The sequence below is a fragment of the Carlito syrichta genome, unplaced genomic scaffold, assembly GCF_000164805.1.
Source record: "Carlito syrichta isolate Samal-C Ts95f unplaced genomic scaffold, Tarsius_syrichta-2.0.1 Scaffold308819, whole genome shotgun sequence".
Lineage (NCBI taxonomy): Eukaryota > Metazoa > Chordata > Mammalia > Primates > Tarsiidae > Carlito > Carlito syrichta.
The window spans coordinates 128921-153850 of record NW_007252915.1 but is presented as its reverse complement, the minus strand read 5'-3'; the positions used below and the strand labels follow the sequence as shown (position 1 = coordinate 153850).

Below are 24930 nucleotides of genomic sequence, written 5' to 3'. Positions count from 1 at the left end.
CAGTGTGGTGAGTCCCAAAAGATCTAAAAATGGACCTTCCATACGACCCAGCTGTCCCCTTTCTGGGAATACAACCAAAGGAACTCAGATCACGTTTTGAAAGAGATACCTGCACACACATGTTTATTGCAGCATTATTCACAAGAGCAAAAACATGGAACTAATCGTGCTGCCCAACAAAAGTGGACTGGATTTTAAAATGTGGTACTTATACACAATAGAATATTACGCAACCATATAAAAGGACAAAATTATGGACTTCGCAGCAACTTGAATAGACTTAGAGTCTATAATACTCAGTGATCTATCACAGAAACAAATAACCAAGTAAGATGTGTTCTCGCGTATAAGCAGACTCCGAACAATTATCATGATATTACAGGAAAGGGATTGGAAGTAGTGGGAAACTGCCAGGGGAAGGAGGTGAGGGCACCCTTCATCAGTAAGGGTACTTGATCTCAAACCAAGTGAACTGGGAACCAAAGTGAGGTCCAAACTTTACAAGTACAATGACCATTTATATTCTTAACCATGAATTATATCCCATGTCTTTAAAATAAAAATAAAAATCTCAGACAACAAAAATAGATTATATCAAAATATAAAGCTTCCACACAGTAAAGGAAACAACAGAATGAAGAGACAACCTACAGAATAAGAGATTCTATTTACAAGTTTTCATCTGGCAAGGAACTAATATTCAAAATAAATTAGGAACTCAACTCCATAGCAAAACAGACAAACAATCCTGTTAAATCATAGACAAATCATCTGAATAGGCATTTTTCAAAAGAAGACATACAATGGCTCCTGATAGCTATCATTCTACTCTCTACCTCCATGAAATCAACCTTTTTAGCTGCCATATATGAAGCATGTGATATCTGTCTTTCTGCGTCAGGCTTATTTTGCTTCACATAATGACTTCAAGTTTTTGAAGGGATGAATATCCCAAACACTGTGACTTAATCATTATACATTCTATGCATGTAACAAAATATTATATGTACTCCATAATGTGTTCAAATATGCTCCAATAAAAGTATTTAAAATAAAAAAGTGAAAGCATTATATTCCAGTGTCAAAGATAGCCACCAAATGATCCTGTTGGTAGATTAGAAAACTCACAGTAAGACTGTGCCTTAGTTTGACTAACAATGAGGAAGAAAACATTAATTCAACCAGAACCTTTCTCTTCTAATCAGAGAAGAGAAAGTAATCTGAATAATACAGAGTGTTAGCTAGGAGATAGATGTAGATATCTTAGTAGCCTGTGCTATTAGAAGCTCGTATTTAAACCTATTTTGAGAGAAAATCACGAGAACAATATTTGTATCCAGAAATTAAATTTTTATGAATAAAGATGAATCATAGAGCCATGCAAATTTCCAACTGAAAATTAAAAGTAATTAGGAATTAATCTAGTCCAAATGTATTTTCAGATAGGAATGCTGAGGTCCTAGTAGGTTAAATCATTTGCTCCAGGATTATAATAACAGTAGCAAAGCCAAGACTAAAATTCTGGTCTTTGGATGCCCAATAGAAAACATTTTTCCTACGTTATTGAGCAAGAGATGGGAAGAAAGCCATAGGAGAGAGTTGATGGTAGTAGAGTCTGCATCTGAGCACCCTCTCTGTGCTCAGGGATGTGGGGCTGAATAGAGAGCCTCCTGTCAACATGGTGCTGAGAGTTGATTGATGCAAATTGACAGCTACTCACGACAGGAGGGGTCATTTTGTGCTCTCTGAACACAGTGAGAAGAGGGTTCATTAAGAATATAAGATCTAGAATTCCTTCTCATATCAGACTTTACTGGAATTTTGTGGGAGGAAGGAGGTCTTTTCTGAGCTCAAATGAGCAGAAAACCCTATTAAATATAGCAGTCTACATTAGACACAAATCATTAATTTCTCTTTTTCAAATTACAACAGCAGCAAAGGGTGCTTTTCCTCAAAAGTGGTAAATTGTAAGCATATTCAACCAATATGGTATCTGGAACTCCATGCAAATGAATCTCGACACCTAATGTTGATTAAGCTATGAAGCAGTTTGGGAACATTACTTGGGTAAATTATATCTTGACTGTGTAGTTTGCTTAGCACTAGGCACTTCTGGTATTTGTTCCAAGTCAGATCAAGACTCATCATGGCATGAGTCCCTGGTCCTTTTGGTGGACAGACTCTTTTGCTAGCCCTGCACCACCTGCCGATCGCAGCATTCCTAGCAGCATGGGTTCTGCTTTCTTGCAGAAGTCTTGAGCTGGAATGAAGTAGAACGAGCCTTCAAGATGTTTACTTTTGAGAGCCTAAAGCTCTCTGAGGTCGATGAAAAAGGGACACTAAAGCCTTCTGGGATGATGTGTGGGGCGGACTTTGAAGCGTGCAGCATACCGTGGGACAACCCTGCCAGATTTGCTAAGCACATAAGGCAGCAGCACATCAGGAAAATGAACGGCCACGAAGCCCATCAGCAAGCAGGTACGCTGCATGGAGGGAACAAAAGCCGTTCTTGCATTTTACGTTTGTCCATTTTCTAATATTATATCTCATGGATGCTTTTTACAATGGCTAGATATTGAAGCCAAAGACAGAGTAATATTTGTGAATCAGAATTGGTCACAGACTGTGCAAGATGAGAGCAATAGAAAGCCTTCAAATCCCAGTCATCCTGATGCTAACAATATGAAACAATCTGATTCAAATAATTCGAAAGGCTCCAACTCTGGTAATGGAGAGCTGTCCAAGCAAGACACCAGCATGAAAACTGAGCCCCAACCTAAGTCTTTGAGTAAGTAAAAGTGTGTGTGTGTGTGTGTGTGTGTGTGTGTGTGTGTGTGAGAGAGAGAGAGAAAATAGTATGCTTACTGTTATAGTATACATAAACAAACAAAAACAAGTTCAAGGTGCATTATTTCAGTTTAAATTTAAATGCCTGCCTACTTAAACTGAAAAAAATCACTTAATATTTAAGTTATTTAGTTAACTAAACTTTATTGCTGAGTATTATTATTATTTAGTAAGTTCTTATTTTAACCTTTGCTTTTCAAAATATCCTAATGCCTCTTAGTCTGCTCTTACCTTAGTAAATTTAATGTAGTGAACGTACTTAAAACTTTTATCATAAGTATTTCACAGAGTTATTGTGATTGCATGTTAAAATTATAAAAATCTATCTGAAATAATGTAATGAAATATCAAGTAGCTTGGTACAAAATCAATGCTCAATAAACATCAATTCCCCTTGTCTCCTCCTTATAAGTCATTACTCTCATTTTAGAGTACAGCATTATAAATAGCATTATTTTAGAGGGTACAAAATGTACTGAACTACTTTATGCAAAGGAATCAGATTAATCTACTTCAAATACAGCTCTTTTATTTATCTGCTTATAACCCTCAATGACTCCCTACTACCTGTAAAATAAAACCCAACTTCTTGGCCTGCTTTACGTGCTTCTCCAGTAGTAATAAATCACTTTTTCCAAACTCTTTCTACCTTTTCCCTTTTGCTCACTCATCCTATATTCTAGCCACAAAGAATTAGGTCTAATTTCTTCTACACAGACTGTTTTTTTCAATTTCTAGGCCATTTTTTGACAATATACTCCACCTAGAGTTCTGTTTTTTATATGATTAGAGTTCAGCGACACCCTCATGAAGCCTTGCTAGGTGTGTCCATACGGAAATGCTTCCCTTAGCGTTTCATGCTTATAATTAATCTACACTTTTATATGGCATTAGTTATCATTTTCTACCCGTTTGATATTTATATGCCTACATTAAGGCCCCCATTCTACCATATCTTTTTAGAAGTTATATGTTTATTTTTAAAATATTAATAATATATTGGGTTATAAAATAAACCTTGAAAAATTGTCACAGTATCAAAACTACACAGAGTATGTCCTTATACTACAGTGAAATTATGGTGGACATCAATTACCAAAAGATAATTAGAAAATCACAGAATGTTTCGAAACTAAGAAATACACTTCTCTATAGCACCTAGAACAAAGAGAATGTCACAATGGAAATTAGGAAATATTTCGAATTAAATTTTGATAAAAATACTTAGCATCAAAACTATAGAATGTAGCTAAAACAAAAGTTACTCCAAAAGAAGTTTATAGCTTTAAATAAATATATTTTTAAGTAAGCTAAAAATTAACTAAACATCAATCTCAAGTTATATAAAGATGAACAAAATAAATCAAAATAAAGTAGAAAACAACAAAAGTCAGAGTAAATCAATGAACTAGAAAACATAGATGCAATATAGAAGAAAAATGCAAAAATTTGATTCTTTGAAAAGACTAATAAAATTGATAAATCTTTTATACAAGACTAATCACAAAAAAGAAGGCATGAATAGCTATATCACAAATAAAATCATATTGGGAATAAAAACCAAATCAGGAATAAGGGAACAGTGACTTTCCTTATATCCTACAGAAATTAAAAAGATAACCTGATGATATAAACAACTTTATTTCATTAATCTGAAAATAAAGTGGGCAATTACTGGAAAAGTAGAACTTACCAACAATTACTCAAAAGGAAATAGAAAGCCTGAGTAGTCTTATAACCAATTATATTAATTAAACCAATAATCGAGAATCTTTCCAACTAGGACATACCTAGTCCAAATGATCTCATTGGCAAGAGATATCAAACTCTCAGAAAAGAAGTAGTTCTAATCTTAACAAAAGTTATTCTAGAAAACAGAAAACTAAGGTATCCTCCTCTAGTCATTTTATAAAGCTAGTATAAACTTGATAATAAAACTGACAAGGATAATGCAACAAAAGAAAATTACAAATTAAATTCATTCATGAATACAGATGGGAAAATCTTAAATAAAACATGAAAACTGGTCTAGTGTATACTAAATGATAGTAATACATCCCTAAAGTTTGCATTTATGACAGGAATAGAAGAAAAATATGTACATTGTAAAATTAATTCATCAATCAACATATTAGTAAAAAGTCACATAATCATATAATAGATGCAGAAAAATCATTTAAAATTCTATAGCAATTTATGGGGGGAAAAAGCTTAGCAAACTAGCAACAGAAGAAAACTCCTCAATCTTATAAATGTCATTTCAAAAATTACTACTACAAACCTTATATATCAAGGTGAAAAGTTGAGATATTTCTCTTTGAGATCAAGATGTCCACCATAAACACTTGTATTCAGTATGGTATTGGAAGTATAAGCCAACAAACAAGAAAAAGAGATAAAAGTGTAAGGTTTGAAAAGAAAGAAACAAACCAAATTACTTATAAACATTGCATATGTAGAAAACCCAAAACAATCCACAAAAAGATTAGAATTAATATGAAAGTTTTATAAAGAGCTGTGATTGTTGAATTACACACATAAGATGTCTGAGATGCTGAGACGTTCATCTTGATAATTATTCCTTCTGTTAAACATTTATGTGTCATGTACTTTTCTGTATGTGTTATGTTTTTAAATCATCTTTAAAAAAACAAACGGTAGGTGCTACAAGAGAATAGTGTTGTCAGTATTGACTGATGGTCATCTTACCCTTTGCATTCATCTAGAAAAGGTTAGAAGAGGAAATAATCAATGGTGTGGAATTAAGGGAAAGATGCTCCCCTGCTGGGAGAGGAGACAAGTGAGGGGCTGGAAGAGGCGAGAGATGACACTTATTTAATACTACCCTGCTATATTCCAAGCACCAGGGCTAAGATAACTTACGTATATTCCAAGCACCAGGCTAAGATAACTTACATATATTGAGCAATATGTATATAAATATCAAGCCAATGAAAAACATAGTATCATCCCAGTTCTACCGATAGAGGAACCAAGACCTAGAAATATTAACTAACTTGTTCAACCACACACAGGTAAGAAGTCAGTATTTGAATGAAAGGTTAACTTCAAACCAATGCTTTCTCCACTGTGTCTGTGGCTTCCTCAATTTCAGAAATTCTTTGTGATGCATCAAATGGTTCAGCCATATTCCATGTTTATAGTTTGTTCTTCATGCTGATTCTTAGGCTGATTTTGTTGCCTTTGAGTCTTCCTTCCTTCCCAATAGGGTTGATTCTTTATTTCTCTCTCCTAAGTAACCCTTACCTATCAGCCTAGCTCTCAAACAAATTAAGCCGAATAAATTAACCTGAGTTGTTATGGCATTAGTGCACCCTATGGGACAACAAATGTATGACAAAGAAGTCCCTTTGGGTTAATATGGAGTCAGAATAGGCCCAGAGAGATGTAAGGCCTGAGGTTTGTTCTTTGTTTTATGTTTTCTTTAAAGTTGGTATAGAGTTTTGCTCAGGCAACTTTTGCCATCTGGTGGACAAACTATATAAATTGGCTTTCTGGATCCTGGTAGAAAGTAGATGATTATAGCAACTTCCTAAATCCTCAAGGCTGAAAATGCTGTAGTGGATAGTGTATCCTACAGGCCATGCAATCTCAAGTGCAGATCCCAGAACTATAAATTCTTCTATGTGGTGTATGTCGACCTTCTCCCAGGAGCCATTACATTTGAATGGGGGAAGGCCACTGGACCGTGCTGTCTCTCTGTGACTGTTGTGTGTCTGGGACTTTGCTGTTGTTGATCTTCTATTTTTTCCCTAACTGCCTCATACTTCAAAATCAGCCAACTTTAACTCTCTTTAAACAGAGCAGAAATCATCTCTATATTTCTTGCACAACAATTTTAGCATCAAATACATATAAAAGCCTGTCCCAGGACATGAAGGACTGAATATTTGTGCTTTTCTTAACCAAACACTAGATTTCCATCTGAGACTGTTTTTGAACTTGACAGGGCCTAGTGGATATTTATGAAAAACCTGAGAGTTGATAACTGTGAGGCTATAGGTTTAGCTGTGCCCTTTATGCTTGTTGGGTGTTTTTTTAATAAAGTAACTGCTTTGCAGAGGGATCTTGTTATCTCTAAAGTAAAACAGATTAGGAAAACTGTTTTTCAAAGAGATGAGAAAGCATCCATTTCCAGATGTGTCAAAAACTACTGAATCACACTGTCAAAGGATTATGTGGCTGAAGGCAGAAATCAGAAAGAAAGAAAACACAATTTTTCTCTGCTATTAAATAAAGAGTTGAGATTAGTTTAGAATGCTCTTTCCTTTGACAAAATAACTGATGCATAATTTTTTAGAACATATTTCCTAAACTGGAGACATTTTCTGCTGGATCCTTAAACACAAGAGGGAATATCAAATCTCCCAGAAATCTGGCAGACCACAGAACAGAATCATTTTTATTCCACAGATTTCATATCAATTGCTTCAAGGACACATGGGACATCATGGTCTATTTAGAGTTATAGTTGGCCTGAGTTTTCTCTTGAGTGGATGTATTTATATAAATACTGAACCAAATTGGCTTTATAGTTTTTCTCTAAATCAAAATGGAACATTCATGCTGTCATTTTCACCAGCCCAAGGCAAAATGGAGCCCATAGCAAAAATGTACATAGCTCCTGAAAGAAAGAAAAACATTGGCCTGTCCTTCCTAGGTATAATTAGCTTCTCCCTCTAGAAGTCTAAATAAGGTTCTCTTTGCCACAGAATAAAAAGTCAAAGCTTATGCTTGTCTCAAAATAAACCCTTGTTGTAGGTTTTTTTCCACATTTCTACTTTCTATATGGCTCTTCCTTCATTTCCAGTTTCAATACATGATATAGATTTCTCTCACATAGTCAAAAAATAAGTATTTACTAAGTTCCTACTAGGTACCAGGGACTCAGGGTTCAGTAAGGAAAATACAATAAAGTTCTTATTCTCCAGGAATTCACATCCAAAGTGGAGAGACAAACCATAAACAAAAAAAATAGTACTCGGTACAGATAAATACTATGATTAAAAGAACAAAGCAGGGTTAGAAGCAGAAGGCTCTTGAGAAGGTGACATTTGAGCAACAATATGAATGAAGTAGAGGTTTGAAACAGGTGAACATCTAAAAGCAAAGCATGCCAGACAGAGGAGAAGCAAGTGCCAGTCTCTCAAGACCCAGTGAGCAGGCTAGTCTGTGTGGAGTGGAATAAGCAAGGGGGAGCGAGGGAGCTGCGTTTGGAGAGTTGGGCATGGGCCATTTTATGTACGACTTTCTAGGATATAATCTTCAATTATCCTAAGGGTGACAAGAAGTCAGGGTGGCTCAATTGTTCAGCAGTGTCAAAGAATATCCCCACAAGATACACACACACACACATACACACACACACACACACACACACACACTTTATTTCTGTGTCAAATTTGGAAAAAAGCTGTATACTGTATCCATTTCTCTATCAGAGATTCATATCACAAAAACAAATTACAAGTTCTGAGACAGCCCCAGTGAAGATGTCTGTTTATTTATGTTGAACTTATTTATCATGGAATTATTTTTCTCTGGTGATATAGAAACCAACAATATGAATCTGTTTTCTCCTCATTCACTCACACAGCTGTCTGATTCATATCCAAGGATGATGTTGCATGTCCATATAGGTGCACTTTTGGTTCACAAGAAAAGCTAGTGTGCATGGCCCGTACTGGTATGGTGCCAAGGATTCCAGCTACCCACTCACTTATTATTTAACTAACTTTTGTGAAAGTTCATTTGTAAATCTGCAAATGCTCGGTAAATAGTTTTTACATTAATAAATGATCAATTAATGGAAGAAGAACTCTGCAGAATGTAAAATTATATCATTTTTAATAGGATGAGCATTTATCTGACAATTCTTATTTGTACACATGCCCTGCCCCTCCTCACTCCAGTCTGTCGTCTACCCAGATAAGACCCATGGACATTTGAAAAGGCTCTGTGAGGGCTGTCAGCACAACAGGAAAAATGATGTGTACTAAGCAGTCGAGTTAGTGTAATCAGTAAATATTTGCAACTTGTAAAGGTAAGGGCATATTGTTAGAAGGGAGTGGTATGGTTTGCAGCAGAGTATCTGATATGATTTCGAACATGGCATACAAGGAGCTGGGTTCTTTTCCAAGAGTTTAGTATGACGCTTCTAGGTAGGCACTGATTTAGAGTTATTGACATAAACACCTTTTCGGAGACACGAAACATGCCTTTCAGGAATTACCTTTTCAGCACAGAACCATAGATCATATGGGCAACAAACAGGCACAGCACTAACCCAGGCAAGAACAAAGCCAGAACACAACTGGATGTTGGTGTCTTTGATTTACAGAGCAGACCACGAACGATGAGATCAAAGATGGTGCAGTCACAAAGGCTGATTCTCTCGAAAAGGTAAGGAGTTTTTTTCCTAAAAGTGTAGATGACAAGTCAGATGATCTGAGAAAACCGTGACCCAGAGTGAGAAATACTCAAAAAGGGGAAGGGGGGGAAAGGTGCTTGGCAGAATACTGATGCTAGAGAAGAAAAATCACTGACACCCCTAGACCAGCTCCAACTGGTGAGAAAGGAGTTAATTTCACCAGCCCGCTTGAGCAAAACTTCCCAGCCCGGTGCTCCTCTCCAGACAGTGTGGCTTGGCAGCCTCACAAACACCTGCTCGCCATACAGACATGTAGAACGAACATTGTCTTGAAGTGAGTTCAGAAAACCTGCCTGTAATTGCTAACAGGACTCAGAAGAGTATAACCTAAGAATAAAAATATTTAGATTATGTTGCCCATAAAAAAAAGTCAAAGGCATACTCTTTTTGGCAGCGTCTCTCCTAAAATGTTGCCATATGGATTTATACATATGCAGATTTCCCCAATTAGATGAAGGACACGCTTGCTAGTGGATGGAATACAAAAGGGCTCCATTCGGGCTCAAGCAAATTAAAGTCAAAATTGTGTTCCGACAATTCTTTTAGAAACCCAAGAAGATGACGGTGGAAGCAGATTTAGAGGACATAAAGAAAACACAGCAGCGCAGTCTAATGGACTGGAGTTTTACGGAACATTTTAAACCGAAAGTCCTGCTTCAGGTATTTATGGACTGTGATTCTCCAGGAGACAGTCAGATAGGTCTGGGGAGTCATGCTGTGATTTAGAACAGTTCACTTCCAGGTCACTCTCTCAGATCTAGTTCAGATCAATATTCTCATTTACTTCAGCTATGAAATGAGTTTATTACCAGACTGGGGTGTGCAGTCCCAGGGAATCTCCAAAACAGTTTAAACTATACTTTCCAAAAGGACGTTTTTATAAAGCGTTTTAAGAAAAAAAAAACACACAAGACTGCTGCACATATCTTCTAAAAAGAAAAAGGAATAACCCCGTTTCCCCCCATATTCTTTGTCCATTCTATTGTTTTACTACATTTCACAGTATTTTCTGTTTTAATTAGCAGTTCAATAGAAGCTGTGATAGCTTACATTTATTGAGCACTTAGCATGTGCCAGGGAATTATTAATACTTATTATTAGCTCATTGAATCCTCACAACAATCCTGTGAAGTAGCAACTATTTAAGTAGTAGGAAACTGAGGCATTATGTCCAGTTCTGACTTTTGCCCAAGACCACATGGCTGCTTAGTGATAAGCAGTATATAAACCCAGGAAATCTGGCCCGGAACTTAGGATTTCAGCCACTGTGAAAATGACAAATGATCCTAAATCTAATTCCTTTTGTTGTTTTTAGATTTTATACAAAAACCTGTATTTTTTTGTATTGTCTTTTTAATCTGAATTTTATTTTTATATCCACATACTGTTTTACATCCACATACTTTTAAGGCCAAAAAGTTCTACAAAGAGTCTTATAAAAAAAAAAAAAAAAGCAGCCTGCTACCCTCTGTCCCACTGTACTTCAATTCCCAGAGGCAAAAATCTTCAATGCATGTAGCTTTTCTTTTGTTACTCTACTCGGTTATCTCCAAATAGCAAGTATATTTTGCTTAGTTTTTGTTTGGAGGCATCATTATCAATTAGCTCCCTCTCGAGAACACAGCTCTGCCCACCTCCATTCAACTCACACAAGTACGGACACGTGCATGCTCACACGCCTCTGCGTTCTCCGTCGCTCTACTCCATTCTCTGACACTGTTAACTAGATTGTTTGGGGTTTCGATCAGTATTCAAAGTCTGCTTTATTTTAGTTGTATAAATGCTATTCAGAGATGAACCATGTAGTATTCAGCTTCCATTCAACTCTTATATTGAACTTTCTCTATCTGTTATCATAATTTTAATGTCTAAAACTCTATTTATAATACCAAATTTGTTTTTACAGGATCCTTTTCATATTTCTGATGGGTATTAAAGTCCTTTGAAATTGTCTTCTCCTTGAACTTTTCTCTGAGTTTCTTTTTTTTTTCTTTTTCTTTCTCTTTTCTGTTGGAAAAGGGGGCTTTATTTTTGGTCTCTATTTTTCCGTAAGGGGCCATGTGTAATATTTGCCTCTTCGTTCATATCAATAATGAAATACCAAAAGTATGAGCGTAAGAGCTGTATGGAGTGGGATGAGGACTTGCCAATAACTGGGTTTGTTGTCGGGTGCTTTGGCTGGGTGGTTTCCCTGAGTGATCCAACAGGGTTGTTCTGTTAGGTTTGTTCTCTTGGCCACTTAAATTCTCCAGGGTGAAGGGAGGGGAGGGGAATCTAATCTTCTGACTGAAAGACATAAACCTTCCTGTCAGGGTTTCAGGAGCTGAGTGGTGGGGGAAGGAAATTAGGCTTCTTACATTCAATGTCTGTACCTACCTTACCCGAAGTGGTAGCCACTGGTCACACACAGCTTCTGAGAACTTGAAATGAAACTAGTCCAAGTGGAGGCATGCAGTAAGTGTGCTATACACTACATACATATAGCTATATACACACTGAATTGCAAAGATTTTTTAAGTGATATCTCTCATTAATAATTTGTATGTTGATTACATGTTGAAGTGACAAAAAATTTGTATATTGGGCTAGATAAAATGTCATTAGCATTAATTTTGCCCGTTTCTTTTTGACTTTTAAAATGTGGCGACTCTAAAATTGAGAATTGCACAGGTGGCTCCCATTTGGGCTCACTTTAAATTTTTATTGGACAATGCTGACTTAGGCTTTTAACCAATTCCCTTTTTTTCTGGACTGTAATTTTCACCAGTAGTGCCGAGGGTTCCCTGTTCTTAACACCATCTTCCCTTCTGCTGGAGTGGTAGACAGGAGTAGCCTGGCGACTCAGATCTGGGGTGCCTAACTGCTTCTTAAAAGACTTTAAACTGATCTTCCTATCTTCACTGCCACTTCCAACCTACTTTCAGGGTTGCCTCGCATTGCCATTTCCTGAGACTTTCCACAATTCTGCATGAAAATAAGGCTGCCTCTGGTCTCTTCTAAAATTAATCTTAGGATCTGGCTTCCTATTTTCCAAGGCAAATCTCTCTTCCGTCTCTTCTCCATCACAACGGCCACTCCTTTCACCTGACTACTCTCATTCCACTGCAATATCCTCCTACTAATCATCACCTTTCACTCTTGCTCCAGTTCATTCCTTTCTCTACATGTCAGATCCGTTTCAGCTTCCTAGTGACAGCTCTCTGAGCTCAGGATGATCTATAAAGCTGCACACCTTAGTCCCAGCTACTCAAGGTCTTGCTATGTTATTCAGCTGAAGAGAAATTTGAAGTTGTACCCCTTAAACACTGGTGATGACTTGGATATGGGGAGCCAAGGAAAGGCTTGAATAATGGATGATTCGGGCTTTTTGCTTGAGCAATTGAATGGTGGTGACATTTTCTGGGATGGACAAGTAGAGAAATATGCTTAAGTGGGAAAATTATAAGCTTCACGTGGGACACTAAATTTGAGATGCCTATCGGAAATCCAGGTAGAATTTTGAGTTAGGTATACTAGAGAGGGGCGATTTGGAAGATAAAAATGTAGGCGTCATCAGCATTAGGTGAGATGGATGAGTATCGCTCGAGTCCAAACTTTCAAGGTCAGCAAGACCCCGTCTCTAATTTTTAAAAAATTATAATAATTTTGGAGAAACAGCGCACCCGTCTTGTTCATTTTTGTTTTCCTAGCATCTGCACAGGCCTGGCATATAATAGGTACTCATATTACATGAAAAACTTAACTGAATAATTAATGAAACCAACAATATTAATACAGAATAAAGGACAAATGTCAATTAGCAAAAATAATATAGGTTATGAAAACTTTCCAAACATTGATTGAAAGTGGCTATTGCTCTGAGAAACTTAGTACCGTATTTCCCAGTATCCAAAGCAAATATGAAAACACAAAAATTGCAGAGCTATATGTTCATAATAAATAAGTGCATTTGTTTTCTGGATTTATAGTCTGAAAGGAGTTTACCTTTCAAAGAAAGTCAATACATAGCAGTTTTTTAAATGCAGAGATATTCACTGCATGTATGTTTTTTGTATTAGTGCTCAGTCAACAGATGTAAAAGTTTGGTGTCATTCCCTAAAGACACTCATACAGGGGACAAGATTGGGGGAGTAAATGTCTTGTTTTGTTTATGCCACCAGTGCAGAATTGAAAGCTAAAGTAAAGCAGCCCTTTCCTAATGTAACGTTCAAATCCATGCCTTCAGATCATCCAAACGGTAGAGAACCAAAAACTGCCTACAGCAGATTGATATTGAAAACAAAAACACCAGCCGGGCTCAGTGGCTCAGCCTGTCATCCCGCGCCTTGGGAGGCTGAGGTGAGTGGATTGCCTGAGCCCGCGGGTTTGAGACCTGCCTGGGTAACTTGGTGAGACCTCATCTCTACAATCAATCAAAAAATTAGTGTGCACCTGTAGTTCCAGCTACATGGAAGGCTGAGGCGGAAGGACTGCCGGAGCCCAGCAGGTCGAGGCTGCGGTGGCCAGGAGCGGCCACTGCACTCCAGTCTGGGAGACAGAGTGAGACTCCAACTCAAAAAAAGAAAAACAAAAGCAAAAGCCCACAGCTGTCTAATTTGTTTTCCTGTGGCCAATTTTCGTATTGCTGATTGGCAGTGAAAGGGAATCAGGGTAAGCAGGTGTCCATTGAGTCCCTCTATTGGTGACTGTGATTGTAGCGCGTGCAGAGGGTAGTATGTTTTAGGAAGGGCCAGAGGTGGAGGAAGCAAGTGGAGGTGAGTGTCAGAAAAACCACGAACCTCATTTTACTCTTACAAGGTGTGGTATAGTGGAGAGCAGTTTGTGGAGTGTGAAATGGTAACATTTAGAGAAGAAAGACTAGGATGAGCCCTGGCACCAGAACGTACAAACTCCGTGTTCTTGGACAAGTCCCTTATCCTCTCTTCACCTCAATTTATGCTGGGAAAAAAATGAGAATTATAATGTATTGAAGTGGGAAAAATAATCACAGCCATTGGTTTCGTCGGCTCCAGCTGCCGTAACAAAACACCACAGACGGAGTCGCTTTAAACAGAAACGTATTTCCTCACAGGTCTGAAGGGTGGAAGTCTGAGGTCTGCATGCCAGCATGACTGGGTTCTGGTGAGGGCTCTCTTCTCCGCTTGTGCATTGTGTCCTCATGCTGCAGACAGAGGAAGAGGAGGCGGGAAGGAGCAGGAGGGGAGTCAGAGCTAGCTCTCTGGTTCCTCCTTATAGAAGGGAACTAAGCCTATTGTGGGAGCTCTACCCTCATGGTCTCATCTAAACTTAGTCACCTCCCCAAAGCCCCATCTCCAAATACCATCACACTGGGGGTTAAGGCTTCAACATCTGAATCTGGGGTTCAGGAACACAACTTAGTCCATGCATATATTTACCTGGGCTTTTTCTTTTTGGGTGGGTGGGTGTTTCCGAGGTGGAGTGCAGTGGTACAACCACAGCTCACCACAGCCTTGACCGCCCTCCACCTCAGTCTCTCAACTGCTGGGACTACAGGCTTACTACACCATGCCCAACTAATTTTTTGCTGTGTGTGTGTGTGTGTGTGTGTGTGTGTGTGTGTGTGTGTGTGTGTGTGTGTTTATAAAAATGAGGCCTTGCTATGTTGCTCAGACTGGTCTCAAACCCCTGGGCTCAAGCAATCCACCCACCTCAGCCTCTCAAAGTGCTGGGATTACAGGCATGAGCCACCATGCCTGGCCTAACTGGGGTTTTTAATGATGATAAAATGAAATTATCTATATGAAGACATGGACAATGCTAGATAAATAACTCCTGGATTTAATTGTTATCTACTAACCTTAATGAAGAACACCTATAGCAATGCTTCTATGCCTGACGCCTAGCATTTGTTTTTCTGTAAGAGTTGCTGAAATGCCCCCAAATTATCTCCCATTTATATTCTCACCTTCTAGCAGTTATGAAAGAATCCTCTTGGAACTTCAACTTGACTAACAACATGACGATAAAGGGAGGAAGCAAAAGGGGGCAGAGAAATACGCTAGCAAGAGACCCTTCTCTTGTGGGAAAAAAGTAAATAAAAGATACTACAAACAATTGTTTATATTTTCAGGTTCTTCAAGAAGCCCACCAGCAATATAGATGTGTTGATTCTTATTATCATACCCAAGACAACTCTTTACTTTTAGTCTTTCATAATCCAATGAATATACAACGTCAGCATTGTGAACACTGGAACGTTGCTCTTCACTCCAATGTTGGATTCAGGTAACCAGTTTAGATAGTTTGGTTCATTAGACAGTTAGTTGAGTTTAGTTAACTTGTTAGTCACCTAGGTTTCCCTTAGGGTGGTTCAACTCAATGAAAACATTTGTGTAGTACTAAGATTTGGTTGAATCACTGAATTGAATGTCTGTACATACCAAGCACTGTGAAGCTATACCATTAAAGAAGACAGACATCATTCTTGCCCTCATGGAGTCTATTGAGGATGTGATTAAATAACATTTGACTCATTTGGACACCAATAAAACTGCCCCTGAAAGATTTCAAGTACGAACTACAAAACATGATATTCTGCATACTGGTTTGGGGTAACTCCACTTGTTCTGGGGAAGATTCAAAATAGTATTGACATACCAACAGAACAGTCAGGTTTCCAACAAACTGAGAACTTTAAGAATCAGTGATTATTTTTTTCTTCCCAGATCCTTAGTTATTTATTTGCTCCTTTCGGACTCTCCTCACTGACAACAGGGCATTTCATTATTATTTCAATACTCCTTAAGGCATATTCAGTATTTATTATTTGTATAGGATTGTTTTAGTCCTAAGAAATACAGAAAGATATATAGAATAGACCTACAGATAATTGAGATAAAAGATTGTGTGTGGGCACATACACATTTTAAAGTCATAAAATGATTTTTTAAATTAAAGAATATAGTAAGCATGCCAATATAATATCATATAATATTAATCTGTGTTTCTCTTTATTTTGTTTTTCACTGCCAATAATTATACTTTCAATTTTTTTTTCTGGTCTTATTTGCTGACTAGGACCTCCAACATAATTTTGAGAGGACATCCTTGTCCTGATCCAGATTTCAAAGGAAATGTTTTGAGTATCCAATAATTAAGTATAGTTTTTTTTTTTGCTCTAGGATTTATGTGAATATTGCTTATTAAGTTGAAAAGCTGTTGCTAGTTTGCCATGAGTTCTTAATCATACATGGTTTTTAAGTCATATCAAATGAATTTTCTGTGTCAACTTGTGTTCATATTTTTTTCCTATAATCTGTGAAAGTGCTGAATTTCATTAATAGATGTTCTAATTTTAACCAAACATTCATTCCTGTAGTAAGCCAAGTTTTTTCTTTATGTTATCTTCTTTACAAACTGCTGAATTCAGCCGGGTACAGTGGCTTATGCCTGTATACCAGCTCTTTGGGAGGCAGAGGCGAGAGGATTGCCTGAGCCCACAGGTTTGAGACCAGCCTGAACAATATGGCAAGATCTTGTCTCTACAATAAAATAAAAAAATTAGCCGGCATGGTGGCACCTACCTGTAGTTCCGCTACCTGAAAGGTTGAAGCAGAATGATAGCCTGAGTCTAGCAGGTTGAGGCTGTGGAGGCCATGAGTATGCCACTGCACTCCAGCCTGGGCGATAGAGTGAGACTCTGGCTCAAAAATAAAAATAAGAATAAATTACTGAATTTACTCTGCTAATATATTGTTTGGGATATTTGCATCTGTATTTATGGACAAGATTTAGCTGTAACTTTCCCTTCTTTAAATGTTCTTGCCTGGTTTTGGTATTGCGATTATATTTCCTCATAAATTAACTGGAGAATGTTATTTATTTTTCTTTCCTTTTTTTTTTTTTTTTTACTTTCTAAAATAGTTTTTGGAAAGTTAAGATACATGTTTATTTGGTGGTTGGTAGAACCTGCAAAAAAAATCTGGACCAGGAGAGATGCTCACTGATGCGATTTCTGTCATGGTCATTAAACTATGCAGACTTGCTATTTATTCTTCAATTAGGTTTTTAAAAACCTTTTCTATTATTATTTTATTTCAAACATGGAGTACAATTCAGAATGGTCAGCGTGCAGGGGAAGTTTGGGCCTCCCATTGGTCCTCACTTCGCCTGGCTCAGGATCAGGGACCCTTATTGATGGCGTGTACCCCCACACCTGGCAGTGTCCTGCTACAGCAAATCCCTGTCTTGTAGCTTTATGATAAATGGTCAGGGTCCACTTATGAGTGAGAACATGTGGTACTCAGCTCTTTGTTTCTGTGATAGATCACTGAGTATGATAGACTCTAAATCCATCCAAGTTGTTGTGAAGTCCATAATTTTGTCTTTCCTTATGGCTGCGTAATATTCCATCATTTATATGTACCACATTTTTTTTATTCAGTCCACTTCTGATGGACAGCATGACTGGTTCCATGTTTTTGCTGTTGTGAATAGTGCCTGCACAGGTGTCTTTTTTGTAGAATGATTTGAGTTCCTTTGGGTATGTTCCCAGAAGGGGGATTGCTAGGTCATATGGAAGGTCTATTTTTAGATCTTTTAGGAATCACCACACTGTTTTCCACAGAGGTTGTACTAATTTGCATTCCCACCAACAGTGTAGAAGCATTCCCTTTTCTCCGCATCTTCTCCAGCATCCGTTGTTTTCATAATTTATTCTTTTGTTTTTTTAATTTTTATTTTAAAGATGTGGAGTACAATTCAGGATTAGGTATACAAGTGGTCATCATACTTTTCTAGGAATTTGACCATTTCACCTGTTTTCAATGTTGTGGGCACAAAGTCACTTTTATAATACTCTCTTGCCTTTTAAACCTTCATTACACATATCTAATATTTTTAATCTGTTATTTCTCTATATTTTTCTGAATCAATGGTGCCAAAGGTTTGCCAGTTTTATTAATACTTTAAAGAAATCAACTCTTGCTTTCTGATTTTTTTCTTTTATCCCATTTAATTTTTCTCTCATCTCTTTCATTTTCTCTCTTTAATTTCCTTGAATTATTCTGATTTTTTTTTAACTTCTTAAATTAGAAGTGTATCTTATGATTTTTAGTTGTTGTTTTTTTCTGGTTTTTGCCCTCTAAGCATTTAAGGCAAAATCTCTCCCTAAATACCAACACCCCAAAGTATCTAATAGTATTTTTATTATCTTTCATTTCTAATTTCCATTCTTTTCTTATTTGACCTGTGAATTACATAGAAATCTGAATTTTAATTTTAAACATTTGGCTATGTGTTACATCTCGGTTATACTTTATATTTTCAATATATAGTGATCAATAGCATAATCTATAGAATACCGAGGCTATAGAATTTGCCTTTGCCTGCTTTTGTATTTAATATGCAGTCAGTTTTTATAAAAGCTTCAAGTTTACATGACAAGAGGTATTTGTTTTACAACTTTTGACTACAGGTGTATTTTTAAAATTTTCCACATTCTTTTGGAGTTTTGAGAATTTGGTCAGTTAATTAATAAAAATATATATATTTTACAAACCTCACAATATTGTGGTGAATTTTTCAATTTCTCCTTATAACTTTATCATTTTTTGGTTTCATGCTAATTGAAGTTATATTATTAACCAAATACAATGTTAGAATTGTTATGTCTTCCAGATGAATCTTTTATTAGTATATGTTCCTCTTTATTTCTAGTGCTGCTTTTTGCATTCAAGTTTATTTTGTCTGATATCAGTGATGATATATTTGATATTGATATATCCACACAGATTTTATCTCGTATATTTTGTCTGATATTGATAAACTATAAACGCCTTTTCCTTTAAAATCATACCTGGTAAATTCTTTTCCATCTTGTAAGATGTGTATAACTGGATTTTTTTTTTTTAATCTAGTCTAACAATATTTGCCTCTTAGTTAAGAACCTAGTTTATATATTTGGATTAATTTCAACCTTCTAAGTTTGTCCTTCTATTCTCTCTAGTTTTTTTCCAGCTTATTTATTTTGTTTGAATTCCATTTTATTTCTATGAGAGTGACAATTATATGCTGCATCTTTTCACTCATTCCTCAGAAATTGTAATACATGTTTTAGGTTTAATGAGGAATAATTTATATACACAAAACTGAAAACATTTAATGTACACATCTTGAGAGGTTGGACATATGTATATGCCCATGACACCAGCCCTACAAGCAAGATACCCATGACCTTAAGAGAAAATCCTTGCCTTTATTCGTGTTGTTGTGGTTATTGTTGTTTTTAAGGACATTGAACATGAGATCTATTCTTGTATCATATCTTGAAGTGCACAATACCTTATTATCAACTATAAGTATTATATATTACATCTCTTCAATTTCTTCATCTTGCATAACAGAAATCGTATCCGTTGACAAACGATTCCACATTCGCCTCCCTCCAGCCACAGGAAACCGTGATTCTGTTCTCTACTTCTATGAATTTGACTATTTTAGATACCTCATATAAATGGAATAAGACAGTATTAGTCCATCAATGCTTGGCTTACTTCACTTAGCACGATAGCCTCTAGGTTTACACAGGATGTCACAAATAGCAGGCCCTCCTTATTTTTTAAAGCTGAATAACTATATACCACATCATATACCCCATTTTCTATATCATCAAACACTTATGTTCTTTATGTATCTTGGCTATTGTGAAAAATGTTGCAATAAACATGAGGGTGCAGATAATTCTTCAAGATCTTGATTTCAGTTATTTTGTTCTAGTTTTAATTTTTTTAGGACCCGCCGTACTATTTTTCATAATGGCTGCACCATTCTACATTCCCATCAATAGTATATGAGGGTTCCGTTTTACCCACACCCTTGCCAGTGATTGGTATCTTTTGCTTTGCTTTACTTTGTTTTGTGTATGCAGGGTGATAACTCGTTGTAATTTTGATCTGCATTTTCCTAATGGTTAATGATATTAAGCACCTTGTCATATGCCATTTGTATGTTTCCTTTGGAGAAATGTCTATTTTGGTGCTTTGCCCGTGAATTGATATGTTTCAAATGTGCATAATACAGAAAACAATCTACAGAGTCAATGCAATGCTATCAAAATTCCAATGGCACTTTTTACAGAATTAAAAAAGACAAGGAGAGTTATATCAGCAAAATGGCTAAATAGGATAGTGCAGCACTCATAAACAACAAGTTTGACAACTATCAATAGAGATGCCTCTCTGGAAACGTGAGATGTAGCGATTCAAGCATCTCGTTCAAGCAAAAGCTCCAAGAATAGACACACTGAAGAAAGTAAAACGTTTCTTTGCCTGTGCTATTCATCTCCCAAGAAAACACATCTCCATGCCAAGATTAACCCCCGTGGCCTACAATTTCTCCCACAGAGGAAAATAAGAGTGAAGTGAACATCCAGCCTTTTCAGTCTCACAGGACATTGCCCAAAGGCTCACTTCAACTTTGCCTCACCGAAGTTACTGAAAGGATCATCATGGGTGTATAGTCTGGGAGAACCTAAAAGCAAACAAACGGGGCTCATAGTAACCACCATGTAGAAAACCAGCCACAAATTCTACTAACTGACTCAGGGTCACCACCAAGAGAATCATCCATGAATCTCATGGGATTACTCACCTATAATCCACCCCCCACACCCAACAGCTGACCAGCACACACCTGCAGAAGTCTACACACACCACCAAGGTGCTGCACGTGAGCACTTTCAAATGGTATGCATGCATCCCAACAGAAGGCATGAGCATCCCTCCACAGACAGCAAGCACAGGCTTCCACAGAGGGTGTGAGCAAACCCCTGCCGACAGCACATGGATCTCAGCAACCAACTTGACTCTGTAAGATTAGGAGAAAGTATACATTGAACACTTTAGGGCGCTTCCCTTGGGAAAATAGACAGGAGGCTGTCAACATATTGCCTAACTTTGTGGGACTAAAAGAAGGAGCAAAATCCTAAGACTTTTCTCTCTCCCACAAGGAAGGAACAAGTTGAGTGGGGCGGGCACATCCATAAAAAAGTTTTGAGAGACCCCCAAAATCCCTAGCTGGGCTGACTCTTAAAGGTCTTCCTCTCCTAAATCTTGCCAGTAAAGACTGGAGGAAAGGACTATCCATATGCAAAAAATATTGGATTCCTAATTTTATATGTTCTCACCACAAAAAAAATGATAAGCATGTGAGATAATGCATATGTGAATTAGCTCAATTTAGTCATACTACAATATATGCATATTTCAAAACAACATCTTGTACATGAAAAATATATACAATTGGTATTCATCAATTTAAAAATTGAAATAAAAGAAACTGGATTCCTATCTTAAAGCATATATAGAAATCAACTCAGAATGGATTGGTCTTGGCAATGATTTCTTGGATCTGAGAAAAGCAAAGGCAGCAAAACCAAAATTAAAGTGTTATGCCTAATGCCGGGCTCGGTGGCTCAGCCTGTAATCCCATGCCTTTGGGAGGCTGAGGTGAGTGGATTGCCTGGGCCCGCGGGTTCGAGACCCGCCTGGGCAGCAAGACCTCACCTCTACAGTAAATCAAAAAATCAGCCGGGCGTGGTAGCGCGCGCCTGTAATTCTGGCTACTCGGAAGGCTGAGGCGAAAGGATCGCCAGAGCCCAGCAGGTAGAGGCTGCGGTGGCCGGGAGCGGCCACTGCACTCCAGTCTGGGCGACAGAATGAGACTCCAACTCAAAAAAAAAAAAAAAAAAAGAAAACCAAATAAAGTGTTATGCCTTTTTAAATTAATAAAATCTAAAGTCAATGCCTTTACTTTCTACTCAAATAACAAAGCACAATAGAATGCTTTAATTCATGTATCCACATTCCATATTTTGCATTATTTTAGTCTAAGACTTGAGTTCTATCCTGACGTTTTACCTCACAAATTAGACCTTTTCTTCTGTGATCACATCCAATGTTTGGGTAATTAGCATATTTGCCATTTCATTTTTCCTTCTTCCTGAAATAAGGATTTTAGAAATTCCTGTAGTGAAGCTCTTTGGTGGATTTCCCGATAGATTGAAAGAGAAGCATAAAAAATAAAAGGAGTCAAGGATAACATCAGAGTATTAAGCCTACTCAACTGGAAGTTAAAATGCCAAAGACTTCGATGCCACAGTTTGGAGTCAACCAGGAGTTCATCTGTTGAGTCTGAGATCTCTATTGCCTTCTAAATGAAGATGTTGAGTACCATGACTTATAGTCTCTAATTTTTAACTTATTTCTCCAAAAAGGATAAAGAGTTAAAGAAAACCATGAAGCAACCTGAGTATGCAATCCATCCATTTTGTTTTGTCAAAACTTTAGGTCTCACATTCATATTACTTGACAATAATTAATTTTTATTGTCAAACCTAAATCTTTCCATTTATTTTCTCAGGCATAACTCTCTTTGGACATTCATATGTTATAAGTGCATATAACATTTCATTTAAGAACATTTACACTAATCACTATAAATAGTACAAACGGATGTGGGAACAAATGTGACTGCCTCTTGGTAAGCAACAAATTGCTGATGTTACCATAAATGCACAAGAAGTTCAGAGAATAGTATTTAACATGTGGATACATCAAAAATACCTTAAACTCACAAAGCCAGAGAGTTTCATAGCAAGGTTAGAGTAATTTAGTTAATCTAGTGAGTCAATTAGCTGATGGTTAATTAAAAGAGTTTCTAGTGATTCTAAAATTGTTCACAAAGAAACTTCACCCTATTACTCAGACTAACAGTGGTGAATGGCTGTCTCTTTGGACTGCTGTCAATTCTTATTATCAGACTTGTTCATCATTCACTTGGACGGACAGATCTCATTTTCAAGTTTACATATCTTTAACTATAAATGAAGTGGAGCATTTTTAATTTTTTTGTGTGCTAACTGAATGTTTGTACTTTACTATTTTGTACAAAACACATCTAGCGGATATTCAGGTTTCATTTTATTTGTTACATGGGCAGTTTACAATCCGTTCACTTTAATAATAAGTCAGTTGTCATCTTTCTTTAGGAATTATTTAGAACTTGTTGCAAAACACATTCAAGATTGGATTACTAAAGAAGAGGCTATATATCAGGAATCTAAAATGAATGAAGAAATCACTAGGACCAAGGCTGAGATGGAATCAAAATCTTCTGCTTGTACCAAAATTACTTCTTCTAGCAAAATTATTGCCCTTAAAAAGTCTAAAAGTAAGTAAGCAGTTCAACTTATAACTAGAATAAAATCCAAGGACTTTCTCCTATTTCTTAATTTAATCATATTGTGAATATTTAAAGATAAAAAGGTTTACCCAAAAAATCCTATGATTCTTCATTTTCTGTAATAAATAGAACAGCTGCATTCTAAATATAATGAGATTGTACCCGACTGAGATAATGGAATATTTGTTTTATATTGACCCCTCTTCCTGTCAAATTTGTTTTGTAGCTCAAATGTTACATGTTAGAAAAATGCCAAATGTCTTTACTGGCAAGATTGCTAGGTTATGCTATCTAAGATTTGTTGATAATGTATAAGATAAACTCTAGTCACCGTGGCTCGTGCTTGTAATCACAACTCTTTGGGAGACTGAGACAAGAGAATCTCCTGAGGCTAGGAGTTCAAGACCAGACTAGGCAACATAGAGAGATACTATCTCTTCAAAAAATTTTAATTTAACTAAATTTAAAAATTTAAATAAAAATTAAAAAGAACAATTATAGATTCCAAGAGTGAGATTAAAACAAGACCTTTCTTAGAACAGAAAACAGAAAGGTCCTGAGAATAACTGGAAGTAGGAATCTAAGAATAAAGGGAAAAAAGATTTTTGCAGACCTGTGGCAGAGACGTGATGAGAGCTTGAATCAATACATGCCTTTGTTGTTACTGTTGTAATTTCTGTGGCTTTGAGGATGTTGGGGGAAGGGAGAAGATGGTGACAAAGATACTAAAGTAGATTTTTAGAAAGATACTGGATAAGCAAAAAAAGTGAAATAATAAGGTAATTCATCAAGAATGTAAGATTATTTTATTGGATTTGTGCAAAGGAAATGGACTCTTTGTTAATAATATTTATTATTTATGATAGCCAAAGTCGAGATGGATTTCTCATAAAGAAGCAAATCTAGGGTCCGTCGTTAGTAGTTGTTATTTTCAGATAGTTTCCAAAATTTTTGCAACCTCTACTAATTATCAGAGGAGTTTTTACATGGCATAATGCTAAAGTAAAACTTATAAAACCATGTTGATGATGGACCATTTACTGTATCCATCTACCATATCCTGATGGGGCACAAAAAGAGAGCACCAAGTACCTAAAAGAAAAAAATGGATAGAATTATACTAAAAAGGAGAGGTAAAACTGCCCTCTAACACTCATGTCATGGGTCATGCTTGCCTATTAATAGAAAAACTTGTGACTTTGCTGCAGTTTCTTTGTAATGCTACTGAACAGATCAAAAGCCTGTAGATATCAAGAAAATGGTCAGTTTAAGATTGGAATGCACCTGGTAGATATTGCATTCAATGTGAGGCCTCCTCAAGTCAGGAAATACATAAACCTTCAAAACAGAATGACAAGAGAAAGGGCTTCAGTGTGGATGGGAAAGTTAGATTTGTTCTGTAAGGTCTTAAGGTGTTAAACTAGGATTAA

The 24930-nt window shown here is 36.7% G+C and overlaps 1 protein-coding gene across 1 annotated transcript in view; it reads left to right on the top strand.

Moving 5' to 3' along the window:
- SPAG17 (sperm associated antigen 17) overlaps window positions 1–24930 on the top strand; it is a 219011-nt gene that overhangs the window by 93967 nt on the left and 100114 nt on the right. The window contains exons 14-19 of the mRNA XM_021716455.1: window positions 2251–2478; window positions 2573–2788; window positions 9209–9270; window positions 9845–9958; window positions 15390–15544; window positions 23307–23488. Coding sequence (XP_021572130.1) covers window positions 2251–2478; window positions 2573–2788; window positions 9209–9270; window positions 9845–9958; window positions 15390–15544; window positions 23307–23488 — 957 coding nt within the window. The remainder of the gene's footprint in view (window positions 1–2250; window positions 2479–2572; window positions 2789–9208; window positions 9271–9844; window positions 9959–15389; window positions 15545–23306; window positions 23489–24930) is intronic.